At 40.5% G+C, this 21,912-nt stretch overlaps 1 protein-coding gene across 7 annotated transcripts in view; it reads left to right on the top strand.

The window, feature by feature from the left end:
* plcd3a (phospholipase C, delta 3a) overlaps positions 1-21,912 on the top strand; it is a 31,754-nt gene that overhangs the window by 7,510 nt on the left and 2,332 nt on the right. For 6 of the 7 annotated variants that reach the window (XM_061700443.1, XM_061700447.1, XM_061700445.1 and 3 more), the window contains 12 exons: positions 7,683-7,850; positions 10,254-10,527; positions 12,671-12,788; positions 13,421-13,646; positions 15,156-15,357; positions 15,442-15,586; positions 16,685-16,837; positions 16,903-17,055; positions 18,313-18,463; positions 19,604-19,720; positions 20,228-20,406; positions 20,482-20,617. In XM_061700443.1, the coding sequence (XP_061556427.1) occupies positions 7,683-7,850; positions 10,254-10,527; positions 12,671-12,788; positions 13,421-13,646; positions 15,156-15,357; positions 15,442-15,586; positions 16,685-16,837; positions 16,903-17,055; positions 18,313-18,463; positions 19,604-19,720; positions 20,228-20,406; positions 20,482-20,617 (2,022 nt within the window). Of the gene's footprint in view, positions 1-7,682; positions 7,851-10,253; positions 10,528-12,658; positions 12,789-13,420; positions 13,647-15,155; positions 15,358-15,441; positions 15,587-16,684; positions 16,838-16,902; positions 17,056-18,312; positions 18,464-19,603; positions 19,721-20,227; positions 20,407-20,481; positions 20,618-21,912 lie in introns of all 7 variants that reach the window. The other variant, XM_061700449.1, reaches the window with a different exon arrangement.

The following is a 21,912-nucleotide window of genomic DNA, read 5'->3' as shown; positions in this document are numbered from 1 at the left end:
AGCATGTGCTACCGTAGTCCGGGGGGAGGACTTTTGAATCACACTTTTAACACAAACACAAAATGCACTTTACATCCTGTGAGGTTATCTAGTTAAGACATAGAGGGCTAATCTGCGAAATACAGAGGCGGCGATGAAAAAGGATGTTCATTGGCAAACTACACTGGCAATGTTTTAAGGCCCATTTTTTTTCATTTTGACCATTCTTAACCAAAAACAATAGTATGCCACCTTCACTTTATTGAGAATTGACAAAGACATGATGCGTAATTTGTGTTGCAGAATTATATATATTTTTTCCAAACATTTAACTGTCCTACCAGTGTAAACATCAAATACAATAGTAGTCTTAGTCTTCAATTATCTTGACATACTTGTTTGTAAAATCAAAGCCCATATAGTCTTCAATGAACTAGACATACACTGCACATGTTTTTGTAAACCTCAAGTACAATTTATTCTTCAGTGAACTTGATGGACTTGTTTGACGACAATTTGTCTTGTCAATGAACCTATTGTTTTTGTAAAGATCAAAGACAGTTTAGCCGTCAAAGAACCCAACATAAATGTTTTGCAAACATCAAAGACACTTACGCATCTTCAATGAGCCGACGCGTTTTTATAACACACAAAAACAATTCAGTCCTGTACATAATGTTGAGTAAACATCATAGACAGTTTAGTGTTCAACTAACTCAACATACATATTTTGTAAACACTGAAGACAATTTAGTGGCCTTTAATGAACCTAATGTGTTTTTGAAGCCTATGAAAACAATTTTGAGTTGTAGTTGATGCTTGATTTTAGTGCTTTATTTTTCCCCCCCAACAATTGTGGTCAAATTATACGACTCAGAGGTCGCAATGTATTCAGCACAGTCTTGGATAGACATAAAAAAGCATCCATAGTAAACAATGTGGTATCTTTGTGTTGTCGCATAGTCAGACTGTTTGTCAAATAATGTTGAATTAATGTCTCAAAAGTATTTTTTTTGTCAAAATGGCTCTCTATTGTCGTACGAGAGCGCCTCCAACTACCGGAGACAAATTCCTTGTGGGGTTTTGACATAATTGGCAAATAAAGATCATTCTAATTCTGATTTTGATTATGCATCCCCACTCGCATTCTAAATAAATGTGTAATAGCTCAGGGCTCGTCAGTGGAAGTGGCGACTGCCAGCCTAAGCTGGAGTTTTATGCAAACATCTATTGTGCTTTAGGTACTCGTGTGTGTGTGTCTGCGCGCGCGCATGTGCGTGCGTGTTTGACCTCAGAGCTGCTGCTGGCTCCTCACAGTATGTGGAATGCAGTGGATAATTAAAAAAAAACAATATCCAGCCGGTGGATTCATTTATCGCAAATCCAATGTGCTGGTGATCTTCTTCTTTGAACTTTGACACACCTCTTCCAAGCTGTGATCTGACTCAAGTTGAGTGTTCAAGTCTCCTGTAATTATTAGTCAAAAGAGTTCACAATGACTCCCCGACAGTCACTTTGACGTTTCAAATGAAAACTCACGTGCTATGCAAATCAACATCTGCCTAATATACCTACTGTGTTTATATGGAAGCGATCCAATTATTCCCCTTCGAGAGTAATACATGTCATCTTTGGACATTTCCTGTTGCCTACTTGGTGGCACAGTGACAAATTGTGGAAGATGATGTATGGATCTTCTCAGGGTAGGGCCTTTTTAATTAATACCCAATGTGCAGACTAAAAAACAAAAACTTGGCACACTTGTTTTGTACATTTTGAAGAAAGTTTATCTTTAAATATGTTTTTTGTAAACATCAAAGACCATTTAGTCTTCAAAGAATGTAACATTTCTTCGTAAAAGTCAGACAGTTGAGAGAACTTGACAGATATTTTTGTAAACACACCGACAATTTAGTCTTCAAAGAATATAGAAGTCCTCGATTTACAAACAAGTTCCCTTCCTATGCTGGCGACGTAACCCGAATTTCCGCGCAAGTTGGATTTCACCGTTAAAGTTGAAATTTACGTCGAAATACTTCTGTTATGGGTATTGTCCCACGTGATTGTGACAGCGAGCTCAGTGTGTGTGGGCGTGTGCGTCGATGTGTGAGTGAGACGGGACTGTGAAGGAGGAAGGAGTGCGCGCAGGTGCGAGTGTGGAGTGACGGCGACCGGGGAAGAGTAGCGATTAGCGGAGGACCCGTTGACGTTGAATGTGCAGAAGAGCTAATAAAGCCATTAAAGCAGCAAATCGGTGCTTCGTGCCTTTATTGTTGCCGCCACCCAGCTCAGCTGTGCAACGAGAGAAGGGAGTTAACCCCGAGGAGGACAACCTCGGCCCTGCGTCTCCCGACCACGGTCAGGTGACCGTAGCAGGAAAGGTTAACACTTCGTATAAAGAAACTAAGATACATTAAAATAAAAAAAAAATAAGATGATGTACTTACCATTACTGCTGAGTGTGTGAAAAAAGGAGGGCGAAAAAGGCAAAGATACTCCTGGGGCAACAACGCAGACAAGCACTATGGACTAGCTAGGTAGAAACACTATGGTGCTGGGGACAAAATGGCGGACGAGGCACGGACGTCGTAAAGTCGAAAGTAGGTCGAGTACGTCGTAACTCGAGTACGTTGTAACTCGAGGACTTCCTGTAACAGGTTTTGTCAACATTGATCTTTAGTGACCTTAACGTGTTTTTGTAACCTCAAAAAAAACCAATTTGGTCTTCAAAGAACTTAATATACATGTTTTTATAAGCATTAAGGACAATTTAAAGTCTTCCAAAGATTGTAACATGTTTTCATAAACATCAAGCATTTTTTTGAAAAGGGAAAACAAAAAACTATTCAACCTTCAAAGAGTGTAACGTGCATGCTTTGTAAACTTTTGAAGACAATTTATCATTGTTAATGATTCTAACTTCTTTTTGTAACCCATAACCAACACCTGAATTTCCCTATGGAACATCATTAAAGGATGATCGGCGCTTATCTTATGAAGAGAAATTTGTCTTCAACAAATGTAAGATGTTTTAGTCTCAGTCTTCAAAGAATGTACATACATGTTTTATTAAACATCAAAGACAATTTTGCATCTTCAATAACCCAAACATGTTTTTATGATCCACAGACAATTGAGAGTCTTCAAAAAGATTTAATATACGTGTTTTAAATTAGAATCAAATACTGTTTAGTCTTCAAAAGTGTTAGCATGTGTTCAAAAGTGTTAGCATGTGTTTGTAAACGAAGACAATTTTGTCTTCTCTCAACTCGACAGCATACTAAAGCCCCCCAAAAAAATATTTATTTGCCAGACTATATTACGTAAGGTCCTCTTAGGGGTTTGAAAACTAAAAGACCCCCCGCCCCCCTGTTTTTAATATTCACCTTGCTCAGACTTTTTGCTCAGACTTCCTCCGGCCGTTCTCCAGACCGGACTTAAGCCAGGCGGACAGCTGCCCTACTTTTGCGCCCACCGCGTCTCACGCAGGCCCAAGTGCCACAGCAGCGGTATCAACGACACCTTTAATTTGTCTATATTTATGCAAGTGTGCGATCCTTTGGCCCGCCAGCTCTGGTGGCGCTCCCTATACCGAGGGAAACCCGAACCGGGCCTCAGGCGGAGTTGCTCCGGACCGCGCTCAGGCTATTACTCATGTGCACCCGATGATGTTTTTCTCTCTCACGTTGATCACCCTGCTTTGGATGTGCCAGTGTGGTTGCTAGCCAGCCGGCATGTCTAAGAGAGGGGTGGGCGGTCGCACACCAAGGGAGATTCTCTGCAGCCGAGCATGAAAATAAAGACCCCATAGCTCTGCTGCCTCGACACCATGGTCACCCCTCCTTTGCACGTTCTTTTCAAGAGTAGCAGCCCATCTGAATGTGTTTATTAGGACAGAAAACACCACCAGACGCAGAAGGGAGCATACAACATGCACAATAGAAATAAATATGACGACTAGAAAGAAATAATTTATATGCTCAGTCACCCACGGCCACACGCGCAATTTGCACGCGCAGTTTTATGATTAATGCAATTGCTCGTCACAACAGTTTTCCATTGTAACCTGGGCCTTGCACAATAGAAATTCACAAAATGGCTAGAAATAATACGCAACAACAAAAAAATTCGACCACATTCTCAGTGGAGCATTGAGGTGGCCCGTTGCAATTGCTCCTCTCACCGGTTCTTATTGGTAACTGCCACCTTGAACAATAGAAATAAACAGAGTCACTAGAAATGATGCAAAAAAAGTCCCTAGCATTGTCGTGCACAAAATATACATGTGCTATATGATTTATGTGATTAAGTCTCCTTTCGCCAGTATTGCCACCTTGCACAGTGGAAATTAAGTCTCCTTTCGCCAGTATTGCCACCTTGCACAGTGGAAATTAAGTCTCCTTTCGCCAGTATTGCCACCTTGCACAGTGGAAATCAAGACAATGCCAGAAACCGACGGAACCGAACGATTAGAAATAACCCATACAGTAAAAAAAAAAAAAAAAAAGGCCACAGCAGGACTGGTCACACACAGACAGATACGCATAACGTACATACTTGTCCTAGGATTAATGCCATTATTCCTCTCGTCAGTTAATTATGATCATTAATGATAACCACCACCTTGTACAATAGAAATAAACCCAACAACTAGTAATAATGTACAAAAAAAGTCGTCAACACACTCTGGCACATGAGTTTGCTCAATATACACATCCTGTGATTGCTCCTTTTGCCAGTTATTCGTACTATCCGCCACTTTGCACAATAGAAATCACACAAAGCTGCAACCAGAAAAGGGGCTTTGGTACAGTGAGAAATGCTTTGCAATGTACAGTGTTGAAACACAGGCCTTGGCTGTTTGGCCAGCTTAACGTTGGTGTCACTGACCTGCAAGTTAATGTGGGAATGCCTCGCATGTGGTAACAGCTTGGACCGAGGGCCTGGCAAGGGGTGTGTGTGTGGGGGGGCGGTTGTTTGTGTCCATCGGGGCGAAGAAAAGGGGGACGGGGGAGCTTATTTCTATGAAGCCCTCCAAAGGAGTTAGTGTAATTAAAGCGTTAGAATGCGCCGGCCTTATCCAAGCGTCTCACAAATCTAGGTAAGACGGAGCCACCGGGAGTTATGTGACATGGAAGTGCTCTGGAAAGACTCAGGAGCCTTTTCCTTTTGTCCTCGCTGCCATTCACACCGGCAAACAGAGCGGCCATGCATAGCCGAAAAGCAACAGGCCTCCTTAAGCGCAGCTACTGGAAAAAGCTTGCTAAAAATGCAGCTTTTCCCCACGCAGGATGTGTATTTAAAATAAAGAAACGATAAAGAGTCCACTGTGTGTGTTTTGAACCTTTGGAACGAAAGCTGCGTAAACACTCTTTTCAGTTCCAAAATCAGATAACAAAGGCGCCTTTGTAGGGACAACACTACAACACCTATGTGGAACCCAATCCAGTCCAGCACCAGATTAAGAGTTTTCCTATAGGAAATCACATTTTATTATTGAGTTGCAGGATCAAACTGTGCCAGTCAATTTTAAGATAGCCTTCTTACCTATCACAATCACAAAAGTGTAGAAAATACGATGAATGCTGTTCATAGTAGAACATTAAAACGTGTAATCACCTTAACTCTGATGATTTGCGATTGTGCAGAAGCCGATTTCCACTGTACGTTGTGCTCTTCCTTATCTGTTAATATTATACTGTACTGTAATATTCATTTATTATTATTATTATCCTCATCCGATATACTATTAATTTTCCATTTGTATTAATTATTTTTTATTATTATTTAAACCACATGGCATTTAATTTAGTTATTTATCTAGGAATACGATACAATGTTATTCATTTGCTTATTGTTTTATTTTACTAAATATATTACCTTCCATTTAATTCTGTTCACTATTGCTATTTTGTACATTTAAAAAAAATCATTTATTGTCATTTAATTCTTTTTTCCCTTCTCTATTATCCACCCATCCGTCCATTTTCTGAGCCGCTTCTCCGCACTAGGGTCGCGGGTGTGCTGGAGCCTATCCCAGCTATCATCGGGCAGGAGGCGGGGCGCACCCTGAACTGGTTGCCAGCCAATCGCAGGGCAAATAAAAACAAACAACCATTCGCACTCACAGTCACACCTACGGGCAATTTAGAGTTGTCAATTAGCCCTACCATGCATGTTTTTGGGATGTGGGCGGAAACCGGAGTGCCCGGAGAGAACCCACGGAGTGCCCGGAGAGAACCCACGCAGGCACTTAATTTATTCTAATGTATAATTTTGTATTAGAGTTTTCTTTATTACTACTCTATAATTACTATATTAGTGCATATTAGTACTGCGCAAACCAGGACTGAGATGTGTGTGTCCTCCGCCGCCGTGAACTCCATTTCCTGTTCTACGGTTAGCATCATAATTTCACACCATTGTTGCCTTTGATTTGACATCTTTTGTTTCAACCCTCACTTTCTCCTTCATAGTTGTTGCGAAATGACCTTTCCTTTATCCCAACCCTCCATGTTTTCTTTCTTTGTTTTTTTTTTTTGCATGTGGAGTTTATCGGTGATTACATTTCCATGCGTGGAGGCAGAAGTCGTTCATTCAGAGCGGACGTTGGCGTCCTAAAACGTTAACTCCAGCCCTCGTTTTTCCTTGGCAGGCTCCTGTCCCGCCGGAGACAAATAAATCTGCATACAATAGTGACTGATTTACACTCGGTCAGCCATGTGGTTTTTTGGCCTTTTCTAGCATCTCAATGCAGAGACTCTGGTGACATAAACATGTTTTCTCCTCCCGGCGTCCGAAAAAGCTCTTTATGTGGCACCTGGGTTACGGCCCTCTGCTCCCTCACAAAACCATGCTGCAACAACTTCACAAAAAAGTCTTTGTGCCACTCCAATTTTAGGGATAAACATAGTCAATATTTATGAAAGGCGGTGTGTAAATGTGCATGTTTTTACAGCAAATATACCATTCCAGCACATGTATTCCCAAACTGCAGTCGGGTGCCGAAGTTAGCAACGGTGTTCCGGTTTAAAATTGTATTCATGTAGTTTTTTTTTGGCTTGAATGTGAACACTTCCTCTGTTTAACGCCACTTGATCATTTTACCACAATTAAATGTGATATTTTTTTTTACTTGAACCCCAAAACTAGCCCAAATGATGATCATTAACATCCATAAAAAAATGAACTAACACAACTTTTTCATTTATTTATTTGTTTATTGTTTTCCAAAACGCAAATGTAAGCCAGACAATTGCATACTCTGTAGAAAGTTATGCAGTGGCCCGCATAGTCATTTGAATTGATCAAAAATCTACAGCTGCACCATTGCGTTGAGGTATGCTATTATTATTATTATTATTAATTTTTTTGGTTACGTTTCTAAAACGAAAACCAAAAGTACCCCATGTAAAAAGTTAAAAGCTGTGGTCATCCACATCTTCATTCGAGTCCATCAAAAATCAACAAAAACAACTTCACTGATATTATCCAGTGAGTCTGAAAGGATTTTCTTTTTGGTCCATTTCCAAAACCCAAAAGTGTACCAGATAAATGCAAGCTCTCAGTAAAGCTATACGGTCATCCACATGGTCTTTTGAATTCCACAAAAATCAACAGGGACACTTTTGTCAAAGAGAATTCTTTTTTTCGAAGGCTAACGTTACGCTACTAACGTGAGGACTATTTCGTGTGTGTTTAAGGTCTGCTGGACAACGAGGACGTGCGCGTGATGATGGCGGGCTCCAACATGGTGAAAGTGCGCTCTCCAAGATGGCAGAAGAGCCGGAATTTGCGCCTGCTGGAGGACGGCCTCACTGTGTGGTGCGAGTCGTCGAAGAGCTCCCGCAAGGCCAAAGCCCGCCAGACGTGTGAGTATATCACCATGCACATTAGAAATACATAGAACTACAAGAAATACAAAGGGACCTTTGACCTTGGGACCCTGTTGGATAAGCCACCATTGGTGGTGAAACTGCTCGTACACTAGTCTGCTTTGATTTTGTAGGCCTGGCTTTTGAGAGGATGTGTTACATTCATGTTGCCTGAGTGTTTCCGAGAAGACTGGGAGGCTACGCCTTGAGTTGTTAATAAAAACTTGCATTGTGGGATACGCCTTGTCGTCTGTTGAACCCTTTTTACACAATACGACAGATAGTTCCGCGTGCCAGCCATTTGATAAATGGGTGAGAAACATGATAGAAACAACTAATTGGTTCCCCTTTCTCCCCTCCTTGCTGTATGTGCAAATGACGTTAAATGTTCATTTGTCCACTTCATTAGTCATTTATTTCACACTGTTTTTTGTATGAAAAGTCATAGTTATTCTCTATAAAATGTAATTTTGGTAATAATTTGGGTTTGGATAATGGATTAATTGGATTTACATTATTTCCTATGGGAAATATTGCTTTGGTCTTCGTACGCTTCGGTTTTAAGTCAAGACTTAAAAAGGATGAATCATGAAAACCGCGGTTCCACTGTAATACACACAGTCAAAAAGTCCACCGCACACTCGCTGACAGATGAGCAATGTACGAGTGATATAATTCATGAAGTGGCTTCTTTTTTATGATAACCTCCACCTGGCACAATAGATATAATCCATAGAGTTGACCACAAGGCTTGGAATGGCCTAGCTGTGGGAGTATAATACACCCCATAGAGCGTGAGGAGGAAGCGGGCATGAGGAGCGCTCCGGAAAAAGGGAGAATGGAAAGTGCTCATGCATAAGAATAGCCCGGCAACAATGAAAAGGTTTTCATGCAGAGGAAACTGAAGCCATATCAGAAGAGGTGAAAGGGGATGCCCCCAAGGATAAAAGTAGGATTGTGTTATAATAGAGTGTAAAGGTGTACCTAATCAAGTGTCCAGTGAGTGGATGGCACCAATAGACATTTTGTCATTTACCACCTGCGTTTCTATGGCAAAATATCTGCAGGTACATCTTAATAAATCAGAGTATGGGAGAAAAGTTAATTTATTTTCAGTATTCATACAATTGGGAAAGTACTTAAAGTACAGATGGTAAGATGCTAAAGTTCCCATTCATCTCCAAAACGTATTTGACGGGCTTGTTCTTACACACCAAACTTCTCCAAGCATGCCTCTATGGACCTTTTAAGATCACAGCGCTCGTCTCACCACACGCTGATATACAGATGGGTGTGATGTGACGGCCGCATTCCGGCGCGCCGGCTCGATGTGACACCTACATACGCACGCACGCACACACACACACGCGTGTTACTTTTGTCACGTACCCGTCAAAAAAGCGAGGTAGTTTTGAAGACGCTTCATGAGACCAGGGGAGAGAATGAGGTTATTAGGATGACAGATTGAGTTTACACACAGCAGGTCTGAAGTAAATACATATATGGAAAAAAGTGTTAAGATACAACTCAGTACCAGACAAAAGTTAGGAGGCACATTCACATGCTATTCAATGAGAGTGAGTGTGCAAACGTGACATTTTCCTTTTTTTGTGACAAAATGTGATCTTTTCATGGTAAAAAGTAGCATTTTTGAGTCAAAGTATATTAGATCCATGGCTATATCTAGTGTTTTCTGGCAAAATAGTTTTTTATTTAGTCAAATAAAGCATTTATTTGGTAAATAGTCGTTTTTGTGGATTAAAAAATAGCATTTTTGGGGGGCAAATTATAAAGTTTTGACCACATAATCTAGTGTTTTTGTGGTAATGTATTGCATTTCATGGCAAAATATTGTTGTTGTAGAATAATATAGTGGTTTTGTAACACGGTGAATCATTTCCATGTCAAAAACTGTCATTTCTTTTTCAAAATATATAGTTTCCATGGCATATTCTAATTTTGGGGGGGGGGTTAAGAATGTTGCATTTTATCGCTAAATATTGTGTTTTCTTTGAGTAATATAGAGACTTTGTGACAAAACGTGTAATTTTCATGGCAAAAACAAACTTCACTTCCTGGAGATGTCCAATCCTTTTGCCCATAAAGCATGTGCATGTGCATGTGCTTTGTGCGTGCATGTGCCAGTCTGACCAAAATGAGACATGAAGTCATTCCCTAGATGACTGTGTGGAGCAGCAGAAGGTGAAGTGCATGCTATTTGCCATCAACTTACCATGTGCACAGTGGAATTTATGATTCCCTAAAAAATTCCTTTGACACCTGAACCTCAAACCTTTCTGTCCTGGCTTATTTTTACTTGCAGCCAAGGCGCTATTGTATGTGACCATATGCCTTCTCTAGTCATTGTAATGTCATTCATTTTGACTCCTCTGTCTCCAGTCGCGGTGACCGAGGTGGAATGCGTGCGCGAGGGCTGCCAGTCGGAGGCGCTGCGCCGGATCTCGGGCTCGGTGCCGGACAGCCACTGCTTCACGGTGGTCTTCCGAGGGGCGCGCAAGAGCCTGGACCTGCTGTGCCCGTGCGAGGACGAGGCGCAGCGCTGGGTGCGAGGCCTGCGCACCCTGAAGGAGCGTGTCGCCAACATGACGCAGAAGGAGAAACTGGACCAATATCCTTTGTGGAAATGTTGCGCAGATTCGACGTCAACAGCATAGTATCTTTTATGACCCTGTAATGTGAATTCAGAGATTTGTTTCAAAATACAGTATCCATGTTTGAAGATAATTGCTGAAAATATGTGCTGAGATGTGGAGACTGTAGCGTTGAACTGTTTTTCACCATTTCAGTTTTGGCCGTGACTAAAACACCGCCCGGTGACGCGCTTTGAGTGAGTCGCCCCTCCCACTCTATAAAAACTTGAGCGGCTTCGTTCACATCGACGGTTCATCCATCCATCCATTTTCTGAGCCGCTTCTCCTCATTCGGGTCGCGGGCGTGCTGGAGCCTATCCCAGCTGTCATCGGGCACCCTGAACTGGTTGCCAACCAATCGCAGGGCACATACAAACAGACAACCATTCCCACTCACAGTCACACCTACGGGCAATTTAGAGTCTCCAATTAATGCATGTTTTGGGGATGTGGGAGGAAACCGGAGTGCCCGGAGAGAACCCACGCAGGCACGGGGAGAACATGCAAACTCCACATAGGCGGGACCGGGGAATGAACCCGGGCCCTCAGAACTGTGAGGCTGACGCTCTAACCAGTCGGCCACCGTGCCGCCCACATCGACGGTTATCCGTGTGATAGTGACTCAGTTATTATTACTTGGCACATTTCTACCACTACGGCGTACAGTTAGCAAGCGAGCTAGCTATGCCTACACCATCAAAATGAAGGCCACAATTTACAGAAGAGCTCGGGGTTGTTATTTAAATTCCCAAGCGAGGAGGTGATGCTGCGGACAACCCCGCCGCCGGTCCGCAGGCCGAGAAGAACCCCGGAAGCCCACTAGCTAGCTCGCGAGCTAGCTAGTGGGATATATTCCAGCCACTGAAGGCTTTGAGTGAATATATTTTTGCGTTTCAAACGTGATGTTGGGTGTAGGCTTAAGAAAAATGCTAGATGAAGTAACATACATTTTTCACGTCGTAGTATTGGTGTTTGATTGACAGCTGAGCGTAGCGTCGTTTCATCGTGATTTTTCATGATTTTGAAGCCTCATTTTATTGTATATACTTTATATACTAATTTGGCAGGATTGTGAACAGCACCCGTCTCTGTGGTGTGTTCAATTTAAAATACAATTATTTTCCATGTTACAGAGACTTGAATCTTGTGCATTTAAAAAATCTTTTTTTTTTTTTACATTTTTCACCAAGCTTTCCTTACTTTCAGCATCTTCTCTATCTTCATGGACAACGGTCCAGCTTAGAATTTCTTTTGAACACCCTTGAATAGCATAATGGCCTTCATCAACTCCTTCTGCTTCAGGATAGTACATAATGTAGAAGAAATACACTTGTACTGCGTCGGCAATTCAACTATCCATGCAAACCTCGCTCATGTTTTTCTATGATTTTAAGCTTTTTTTTAATAGTCATCATCCGATTTTTCTTCTCAGCATTCACTTTCGTATGACCTATGGTTAGAAATAAGAAATTTAGCAAAATACCTCCACAAAAAGCAGTAAATACAAGTTCAAAACACAACAGATACCAAATGAGATCTAAATCTGTCCCTGTTTACACAAAAGATAAGCAATTCGTTTTGCCTTTGTTTTGTTCCCTTACTTTACTGTAACAAGAATGAACTGAACCGTGACGTTAAAACTGAGGAACATAGAGAACAGTGAGTTTTGGATTGCTTTATATAATTTCAACATTATAACCAGCAGGTATAACAAGCTGCGCAACCATAACTACGATGTGGCCCGTGATGGAAACAAAGTCGGTAGCCTAAGAGCATAATCGCCGAAGTAATTTTATGTTTTAGAAAAAAAAGAAAAAACACGACAAATACAACCAGCGTTAAGTTTCCTCGATTCAACTTTTGGGGATTACCATGACCTGGATGACTAAGAATCTACGCAGACATGAAGGAAAAACACAATTTTAGCAAGCACATTGGTATTTTGTATACAGTAAGTTATAAATGACTTAGGCAATTATACTATTAGGATAGCAAAGTTTGACACGCTGCCTTAAGGGACAAAAAGAAATGGTGTTTGCTTTCTACAAGGTCATATTCTTGACTAAGATGTCATATTGACATGGTCGGTCAAGCGGTCTTTTCTGTCCGACCCACATTGTCTTGATTATCTTCCTTAATCCCCTTTCCCTCCACTTGGATCCGCAGCTACCTGCGGCGAGCGGATCAGAACCAAGACGGCAAGATGAGCTACGACGAAGTCCGCCGGCTGCTGCAGATGATCAACATCGACCTGAGTGAGCAGTACGCTCGCTCTTTGTTCAAGGTCAGGGGGGAATCAATACAGTAGATATTGGAGCCTGTTTAGCCTGCAGTGTTTATTGACTCTGTATTGCAGCAGTTGGTCTTTGGTTTATGCGCCTTCCTGATGATGGAATGTGCTCTACATCCTCCCCTGAGAGATGTTCTGGATGTACACAGCTGTGGAGATGCTTTCTCAACAGGGAATCGGGATCACTCCCTACCCCTCAAAAAAAAAAAAAAAAAAAAAAAGCAACGAAACAAAAGCATCACGTTTTTTCTCCTGTTTTGTTTTTTACCCTCTTTGTGCTCTAAGAAGCAGAAGACTGAGTAGATCAGCGATGCTCAACTGGTGGGTCGGGACCCAAAAGTGGGTCACGGAGCCATTTTGGGTGGGTCATGAACATCTTGTCAAAATATATGAGGTTTTCGGTTTACGACGGTAACTTTAATTATGGCTTTAGTACTATGATAGCATTGGTAAGTGATGGAGAACGGTGCGTTCTGACTTAGACGTCGCCCAGGCATCCCAGGTTAGACTTGCCTGTTTTTTGGGGGAAAATACCATCGCTCCTCTTGTCAGTTATTCGTGATAAGCAGCACCTTGCCCAATAGAAATAATCTAAAATAAGTAATCCACAGAGTTTGTATTCCCAGAGGTGCGACCGGTCCGGGGACAGCCGTCTGGACCACAATGAGATCGAAGAGTTCTGCCGGGAGCTGCTGCGCCGGCCCGAGCTGGACGCTGTCTTCCGCCACTATTCCAGCAACGGCTGCGTGCTCTCCACCGCGGAGCTGCGAGACTTCCTGGGAGACCAGGGGGAGGACGCCAGCCTGGCCCACGCGCAGACCCTTACCAGCACCTATGAGCTCAACGACTGGGGTGCGTAAAACATTTCCCGGGCGTGGGGAAAATAGAAAAATTCATCAAAATTAAGAGTTGATTTTTGTAAATTTAAAAGAAATGGCTTTATATTTATAATTTTGATCTTCATAGTCCGGGCTTTGATCACATGACGGCAGCACGGCCCATTTTGAAAAAAAAAAAACATTTCCTGGGCATGGAAAAAATTTAACAACATTGATACTTAATTTGTATCCTTTTAATAAAACATTCATATTAACACATTATTTAAGGAATGGGCAAAATTCATTTCTGAATTTTCTGAACACCTGTTCCCACACTCAATGTTGATTTCACAAAAAAATATTAATGATCTGACATTACCTGCTTGTGGTGAAAATGTAGAATAACACGAAATTCTTTTTCCTTTTTTTTTTTTAAAAATGTGTTTGTATTCAGAGCTTTTATCACATGACGACAACGCTGCACATTCTGAAAATAACTACCTTGATTAATTATCTTCGGGATGGGGTAAATTAAACAAAATTAATAGTTAATTTCCATTCTACTGAAGAAAAAAAATCTTCAATACATTTTTAAAGGAATGAGATTTTTCTTTTTTTATTAAAGTACTGAACATACAAACAATTTTGAGTCCAAATCAATCTTGATTTTGGAACACAAATATTTTCTGGGTGTGCTCAAAATGTAAAAGTTAACCATAATTGGTAGGAAACTATTATTATTACTATTAATTTGTTTGTATTAATACATTCTTTTTAAAAGGAATGGGAGAATTTCTTTCTAAATGTTTCCTTACAATAACACTATTAAGCAGAACAACAGCGCCCAGAGGAGAGGTGCTGTCCCACAGATGTAGCTCAGCTTCCAGTCGACGACGTCCCATTCCCACTTCTTTAGGAGCGGCCTTTGAGAGCCAATCATCAGCACTGTCTTCTGGTGGCAGTTGAGTACTGCACTCCATTTTGAGCCTTTTTGAAAATTCGCTGTGATCAATTAATCACTGATGCCAAGTGACGTTCATGGTGACTGTCTACCATGCAATTCTGGTATTAAATGTTTTGTTGATTTTTAAGACTTTTTCAAATTGGTCCGTACAGGGCCAGAGCGCTGCCCTTCGATGAGATGAGCATTTTTCTGTCCTATGATTGGTTGATCAGAGCAAAACCAACCTTGGAATAGCAAGAAATCCTGACAATAGCAATCTACACACATTAATACATTTAATAATCAGCAGTATAATGTTTTTTGTTTTTATCACGCAATAGATAAATATCAATTGTGAACTGCTACAGCACAGTACGTGGCACAGTTGTGTTGCCGTTAAATGTTTTTTTTTTTTTTTGGATGGTTTCTATAAATGGTGGCGGTATTAAAAAGTCGATTAAGTCAAGGTAAAACCGCACTGAAGGCCCAGGTACCAAACGCATCCTGCCTGCCGCTTATTAAATAGCATTTTGGGCCTGTTCAGAATGCTTTACTGCCACCTAAAAATGAAAATGTGTCATGTTTTCTTTGTGGCTGCAGCTCAGAGGAATCAGTTCATGACCCAGAATGGCTTCACCATGTACATGCTGTCGCGGGAGAATGACGTGTTGAACCCGGAGCACGCCCGAGTCTACCAGGACATGAGCCGCTCCCTCGCCCACTACTTCATCTCCACCTCGCACAACACCTACCTCACCAAGGACCAAGTGACAAGCGCCAGCAGCACCGAGCCCTATATCAGGTATTCGCAGCGCTATCATTTTCCTAGCCTTTAAAGTGCGAAATGAGCTTTTTTTTTTTTAATATAAATTGTGTGTGCTTTCAGGGCTTTAATTCAAGGCTGCCGCTGCGTTGAGCTGGACTGCTGGGACGGAGATAAAGGCGAGCCGGTCATCTACCATGGTCACACGCTCACCTCCAAAGTGCCTTTCAAGGAGGTCATTGTCACCATCGCACAGTACGCCTTCAAGGTGAGACCACACATCAAACTCTTGACAGTGGCTTCAAATTTTGTCTTGTGTTTCCAGTATTTCACAAAAAAAGTCAATTAAAACAAATACATTTTTCTATTTTTTTGTCTATGTATTATTTAATTCAATTTATATAAATTATTGTAATTCAATAAATACAATATTAACACTAAAATAAATAAATATAGTCATTTATATGTATATATTTATATACAGTGGACACCCACTAGTCGCGGGGGGTAGGGGCCGGGCCCGCGAAAAAGCAGAACCCCGCGAATAATTGGTGCTCATTATAATTGCCATGAAAATAAAAGTTTAAAAAACGTGACTAAGTGGGGATAAGGTAAAAAAAAAAAAAGCAAATTAGTGTGGAATTGGATTAAAAAAAAAATAAGGACTAAGCGTGGGTTTCCATGACAAACGGGAGATAGGGTCCCCCAAAAAATCTGAAAAGGTGAACTTGCGAATGCCAAACCACAAATATGCAGGGGTCCACTGGATATTATCTATACAATAATCTTAGAAAGAAAATACAAAATCATTATGACAAAAATACAAAATATTACTCCAAAACACAAAACAAAAAAAAACACAAATAGAAAGAATACAAAACCATTAGCTGGAAATACAAAACATTAAGTCAACAATATTAGGAAAACAATATTACACAAATATTAAATATTGGATGAAAATGTACAAACATTAGATGAAAAGTACACCATAACATAACAACCACATTAGAAATACATTTTAAACCAAAAAAAAAAGCATTAGAATGTAAAAATATTAGCTAGTGAATGAGAGGTCTTAAATTGGTGTTTTTAAAAAGTTGTAAATTTTTTTTTTTATTATTTGGCATCGTTAAACCTGCTTGACACCCTGTAATAACTTGAAGTCAAAGTCAAATAATTATCTAAATATGCTAAGATTGATCTAAATGATGGACATTAATGCTTTCAAACTGACCTATACATTCTTGACCAGTCCTTGAATTTGATTTGTGTAAAGCTCGTACAAATAACTCAGTTGACACACCTCTAAGTGTGAATATCTCTATAGTCTTATCAGCGTTTACGGTGTGTGCCTTTTGTCCACTAGACGTCTCCGTACCCTCTGATCTTGTCGCTGGAGAACCATTGCTCCGTGGAGCAGCAGGTGGTCATGACCAAACACCTCCGTACCATACTGGGCAACAAGCTGCTCAACAAGCCACTCAGTGGCCACACGCTCAAGGATCTCCCCTCACCCGAAGTATTAACCACACACTCATGTAAAAAGCATTCCTCGAGTAGTGGTCCTCATGGTGGTACTTGCAGGAGTTGAGGGGACGTATCCTGGTAAAAGGGAAGAAGCAGATCCCTCACCTAGGCCAGCTGGGCAAGAACGGAAGCTGCGGCAGCTTCTCCTCAAGCTCCGAAGACGAGCAGGCAGGCGGAAACAAGAGTACGCCCAAGAAGGACCCGGCCAAGGTCTGACAATAAGCAGTTTTTACCTCCACCAAGGAAGATAGATTTTGTTTGTTTGTTCCTTGCCAGCGGCACGGTGGATGACTGGTTAGAGTGTCTGCCTCACAGTTCTGAGGACCGGTGTGGAGTTTGCATGTTCTCCCCGTGCCCGCATGGCTTTTCTCTGGCCACTCTGGTTTCCTCTCAGATCCCAAAAACATTCATGGTAGGTTAATTGAAGACTCTAAATTGCCCGTTGGTGTGAATGTCAGTGTGAATGGTTGTTTGTTTGTATGTGCCCTGCGATTGGCTGGCAACCAGTTCAGGGTGTACCCCGCCTCCTGCCCGATGATAGCTGGGATAGGCTCCAGCACTCCCGCGACCCTTGTGGGGATAAGCGACAAAATATCAGAAAATATCAAACATTAAAAAGGAATAAAAATTATTAGGAGTGAATATACAGCCTCCACCAGGGAAGTTATTGTCTGTATGTATTTCCAGTTATGTTCCAGTTTCCAGTGATGTTCGCAGAAAATATTTTAAAAACATTGATAACAATATTACATTTTTTAAAAATGTATTTGTAAAAAATACATAGCATATACAAAAATAAAAGTTTACAACAAAAGACATTATAAAATAGAAAAATATTCGAAATGTAATGTTTTTTAAAAGAGAATTAGAATTAGGAAAAGTCAAAAAGACCAGCCAGAAAATACTATCAGTAAAAATACAAAAATAAAAACATTAGAAAATAATAGACAAATATGAGAAAAAAACAAACATATTAAAATTCAAACATTAGATGAAAATTAAACAAATATTTGAAACTCATATAAAATAAAGTCAATATTGCAAAATCTTAGACTAAAAATATTTGAAAATAATAGAAATTATGTAAAATAAAGGAACAAAAAATAGGTTAAGCAAGGCAAATTTATTGATATTGCGCATTTCACACACAAGGCAACTCAATGTGCTTTACATGATTAAAAGCATTTTAAAACAAAGAGCGAAAAATAACCTAACAAAACATGTTTTTTAATTACCTGCACTAAACTTGGTGGTTGGTAGCATATATGTGCCCCTTTGTTTGTGTGTTCTAGCCACACTTACCAAATATAAAATTCCCTGGGGGAAAAAATAGAACATTGACCGACCTCCACCAAGGCCTAACAAACCTAAAAAGGTCTCCATGAATGTTCCACTCCAGCTCCATCTGCTGGGTCCTTAGTGCAATGTTCAGTAATGGTTTCTTGTGAATGTGTTCATTGTTCTCAGGTGTGTTCCAAACTGAGCGTGGAGCTGTCAGAGTTGGTGGTGTACTGCCGCAGCGTCCCCTTTTGTGGTTTCGCAAACATGGGTGAAAGGCCGCCGGACGAAATGTCCTCCTTCTCCGAGAACGACGCCCTACGGCTGATCAAAGACTCGGGTACCAAGTGACAATCCATCTGAGAACAAACGGTCGATACAGGCATACAGCATATCCCGATAATGATATTTGATCTAGTTGTACTGATACTGTACTGGAACTGATAACAATACGATCCAGCTGTATCAATTCTGTAGCATAATTGATAATGACACGACACATCACAATATCAATATTTGATCTAGTTGTATCGATGCTGAAGCGTAACAGATAAAGACTAGGGCTGCCACTATTGAATATTTTTAGAATCGATTATTCCACCGATTAATCGGATAAAAAAATCATTTTTCGTTAAAGCTTATTGCAAAAAAATTCTCATTACTGTTTATTAACCTATTATTTTTATTTATTTGGTATTGTTTAATGATTAAACAAAGCCAAATAGACAACAATTAAGCAATATCACATGAGAGGGAGTGATGATGTACTCACTAACGTTTTTGAAACAGAGAGCTACCTCTCGGATACTGATTAATGCGAAGGGCTATTAGTTTAATATATACTTCTGAGTCTGCTTCCTGTTCAACAACTCAGTAGATGTCAGTTACTGTACAGGTTATTAATATTACATCTACAAAATCATTATTTTCACAATAGATTATACTGCCTATTATTTTCATCTATAAATTGATTATAATTCAGTTACGAGTTTGGTCGAGAAAAATGTTGATCATTGTTTTCCAAAGTAAAAGATGTTTGCAAATGTCTTATTTTGATTCAACACAAAAGATAAATCAGTCTGCTTTCATGAAGCATGACAGAAATGAGAGTATTTACTGCTGAGAGCCTGAAATCTGAGGATTTGAACAATTGTAAGTTATCCAATGACTCTAAACGATTAATCGAATATCAAAACAGGTGTCGATTAATTCTCGGACATTATTTTACAGGTTATTCTCGACACACGTGGGGGGTGGCCGTGCCTGGCCTCCCCCATAGCTCAGCCCCTGAAACAGAGCAATACAATACATCATTATTTCGATATTGGATCCAGTTGTATTGCTACTACACCAAACAGATGTCCTCTTTGTTGCCAAAATTTTATATCGTATATGAATTGACTGATCATGTCAAAGTGTGGGTCCCATGGTGAGGTAACCCCTGCTCTTGTGTGTAAGTGTTCATTTGTCCATTTTTCAGGGAAGCTTTTTGTGAGACACAACAGCAGGCAGCTGAGCCGGATCTACCCCTCCGGACAGCGCCTGCAGTCATCCAACTACGATCCGCAGGAAATGTGGAACGCCGGCTGCCAGATGGGTAAGCGCTACAATTCCGAAGGCTGTGATACTTCTTGGGAAAAATCTAGTCATGATATCATGTCGGATTGTTCCCGACACCACTCTTAACACTGTTCGTGTTATGCAGCAGAGGTGGGAAAGGTACTCACACTCTGTAAAAATAGACTCTGGGAATAGCAGACGCACTGATTCAACTCCTTTACTTAAAAGGGAACATTTGCAATTCACGAATCACTAATCAGTCAATGAAGATCTCCACCGCGGTTGACTTTAGCTCTCTCCATTTAGGTTTTTTTGTTTTTGTTTTTTTTTATATACATTGCGTCGTCAGCCGCAGAGGTTGAAAAAAGTACGTAACAAGCCTATTTTGATTAAGTCAGCAGTAGAAACTACAGCTGTTTTCAAATTTTGGGAATACACGTAAAAAGTTGTCAGAAAAATAAATAGTCACGTACAGATAGCTGAAAAATCTATTCACGTACAGTAACAAAGTATTTGTACTTTATTTACCACCACTGGTGTGCAGTGGCTTTAAATTTCCAGACCCACGGCGAGCAGATGGACCTGAACCAGGGCCGTTTTCTGCCCAACGGCCGTTGCGGCTACGTCCTTAAACCCAGCTTCCTGTGCAGCGGCGAGTCTGACTTCAACCCGGAGAACACGGGCGGGGGTCCCGGTCACATCCCCACCCAGCTGACTATCCGAGTAACTTCACTCAGTAATGATACTGTCTTACACATGTCTTGAATGTACCACTAATAGTTTTTTTTGGGGGGGCAGGTGATATCAGCGCAGCAGCTTCCCAAAATTAACACAGACAAGGCTAGCTCCATTGTGGACCCTCAGGTGTGGGTGGAGATTCACGGAGTGGCCATAGATAACACCAGAGACAAAACACACCGCATTGACAACAATGGTACTTCCTTCATGTTATTTTACTCAGAACAATCATTGAACACGTTACAAATGGAACTGCCACAAAGAACGATACACCATATCACAACACTGATATTTGCTTCAGTTGTTTTGACACTGTTGCGCAACAGATAGCAATATGATATATCACAGTATCTGTAACATTGTCTTGCCACTGTAGTTTTAACAGATAACATGAATATCACAATATCCACATTTGGAATAGTTCTATCGATAACTGTAGCGTAATGGATAACCATGCCGTGTTCGGAACACACTATCGATATTCGATCCAGTTGCATCATTATTGTAGTGTAACAAATAACGATACGACGTCTTACAATATTGATAATTGATCCAGTTGTCTTGGCACTGTTGCGTAGCAGATAACAATACGTTTGTGTCACAACATCAATCTATTTGATAGTGATACGTTGGTATCCCAATATCGATTGTAAAGCGTAACAGATATAGGTGCAACAAATCAATATCGATATTTGATCCATTTGTATCAATTCTGATACCAATACGATAGATCACACTATTGATTTCTGAAGCATAATGGATAACAATATATCACAAGTTCCACAATAGATCCAGTTGCATTAATACAGTCGCGTAACAGATAACAAGCCAATGTTTGCGTCACATCACTATTTTATCCAGTTGTATCAATGCTGTAGTGTTAACACATATCAGTGACATAATGCAATATCAATATTTGATCCAGTTGTATCAATACTGTAGCACAAACGATAAATCACACTATCGATTATTTTCCAGTTGTATGGTATAATGATATCTCACCAAGTTTTATCAATACTAAAGCCTACACACGCAAAGATACGATACATGGCATTATTGATATTTGATCCAGTTGTATTAAAACTGTAGCATAACATATCACAATATGGATATTTAAACTAGTATCAATCCTGTAGTGCACTGATTCTCAAGAGTTCGGTATGTGGGCTGTGGTGCGTGGGCTCCTTCTAGTGGTATGCTAAAGAATCACTGCCTAACCACAATTTTTATTTTTGTATGTGCATTACATGTTAATTGAATCATTATCCAAGAACTGGGTTTTTTTTCAGATATTTTAAGCGCAGTGTTAGTTGTTGAAACTGAATGTTACGGTGGCTTGGAAGTCAAATCTGTGTCATTTTTGATGAGCACTTTGGCTTACTACGCTTCTGCATTTTGGCAAAGTTGTTTTTGTAGGTAGTACTTAGTGTAAAAAGTTTGCGAACCACAAGTGTGGGACACAATACAATGTATCACAATATTGACATTTGA

The sequence above is a fragment of the Phycodurus eques genome, chromosome 16 (assembly GCF_024500275.1).
Source record: "Phycodurus eques isolate BA_2022a chromosome 16, UOR_Pequ_1.1, whole genome shotgun sequence".
NCBI classification, from domain to species: domain Eukaryota; kingdom Metazoa; phylum Chordata; class Actinopteri; order Syngnathiformes; family Syngnathidae; genus Phycodurus; species Phycodurus eques.
Note: the sequence above shows the minus strand (reverse complement) of the source record. Positions and strands in the feature narration are given on the sequence as shown.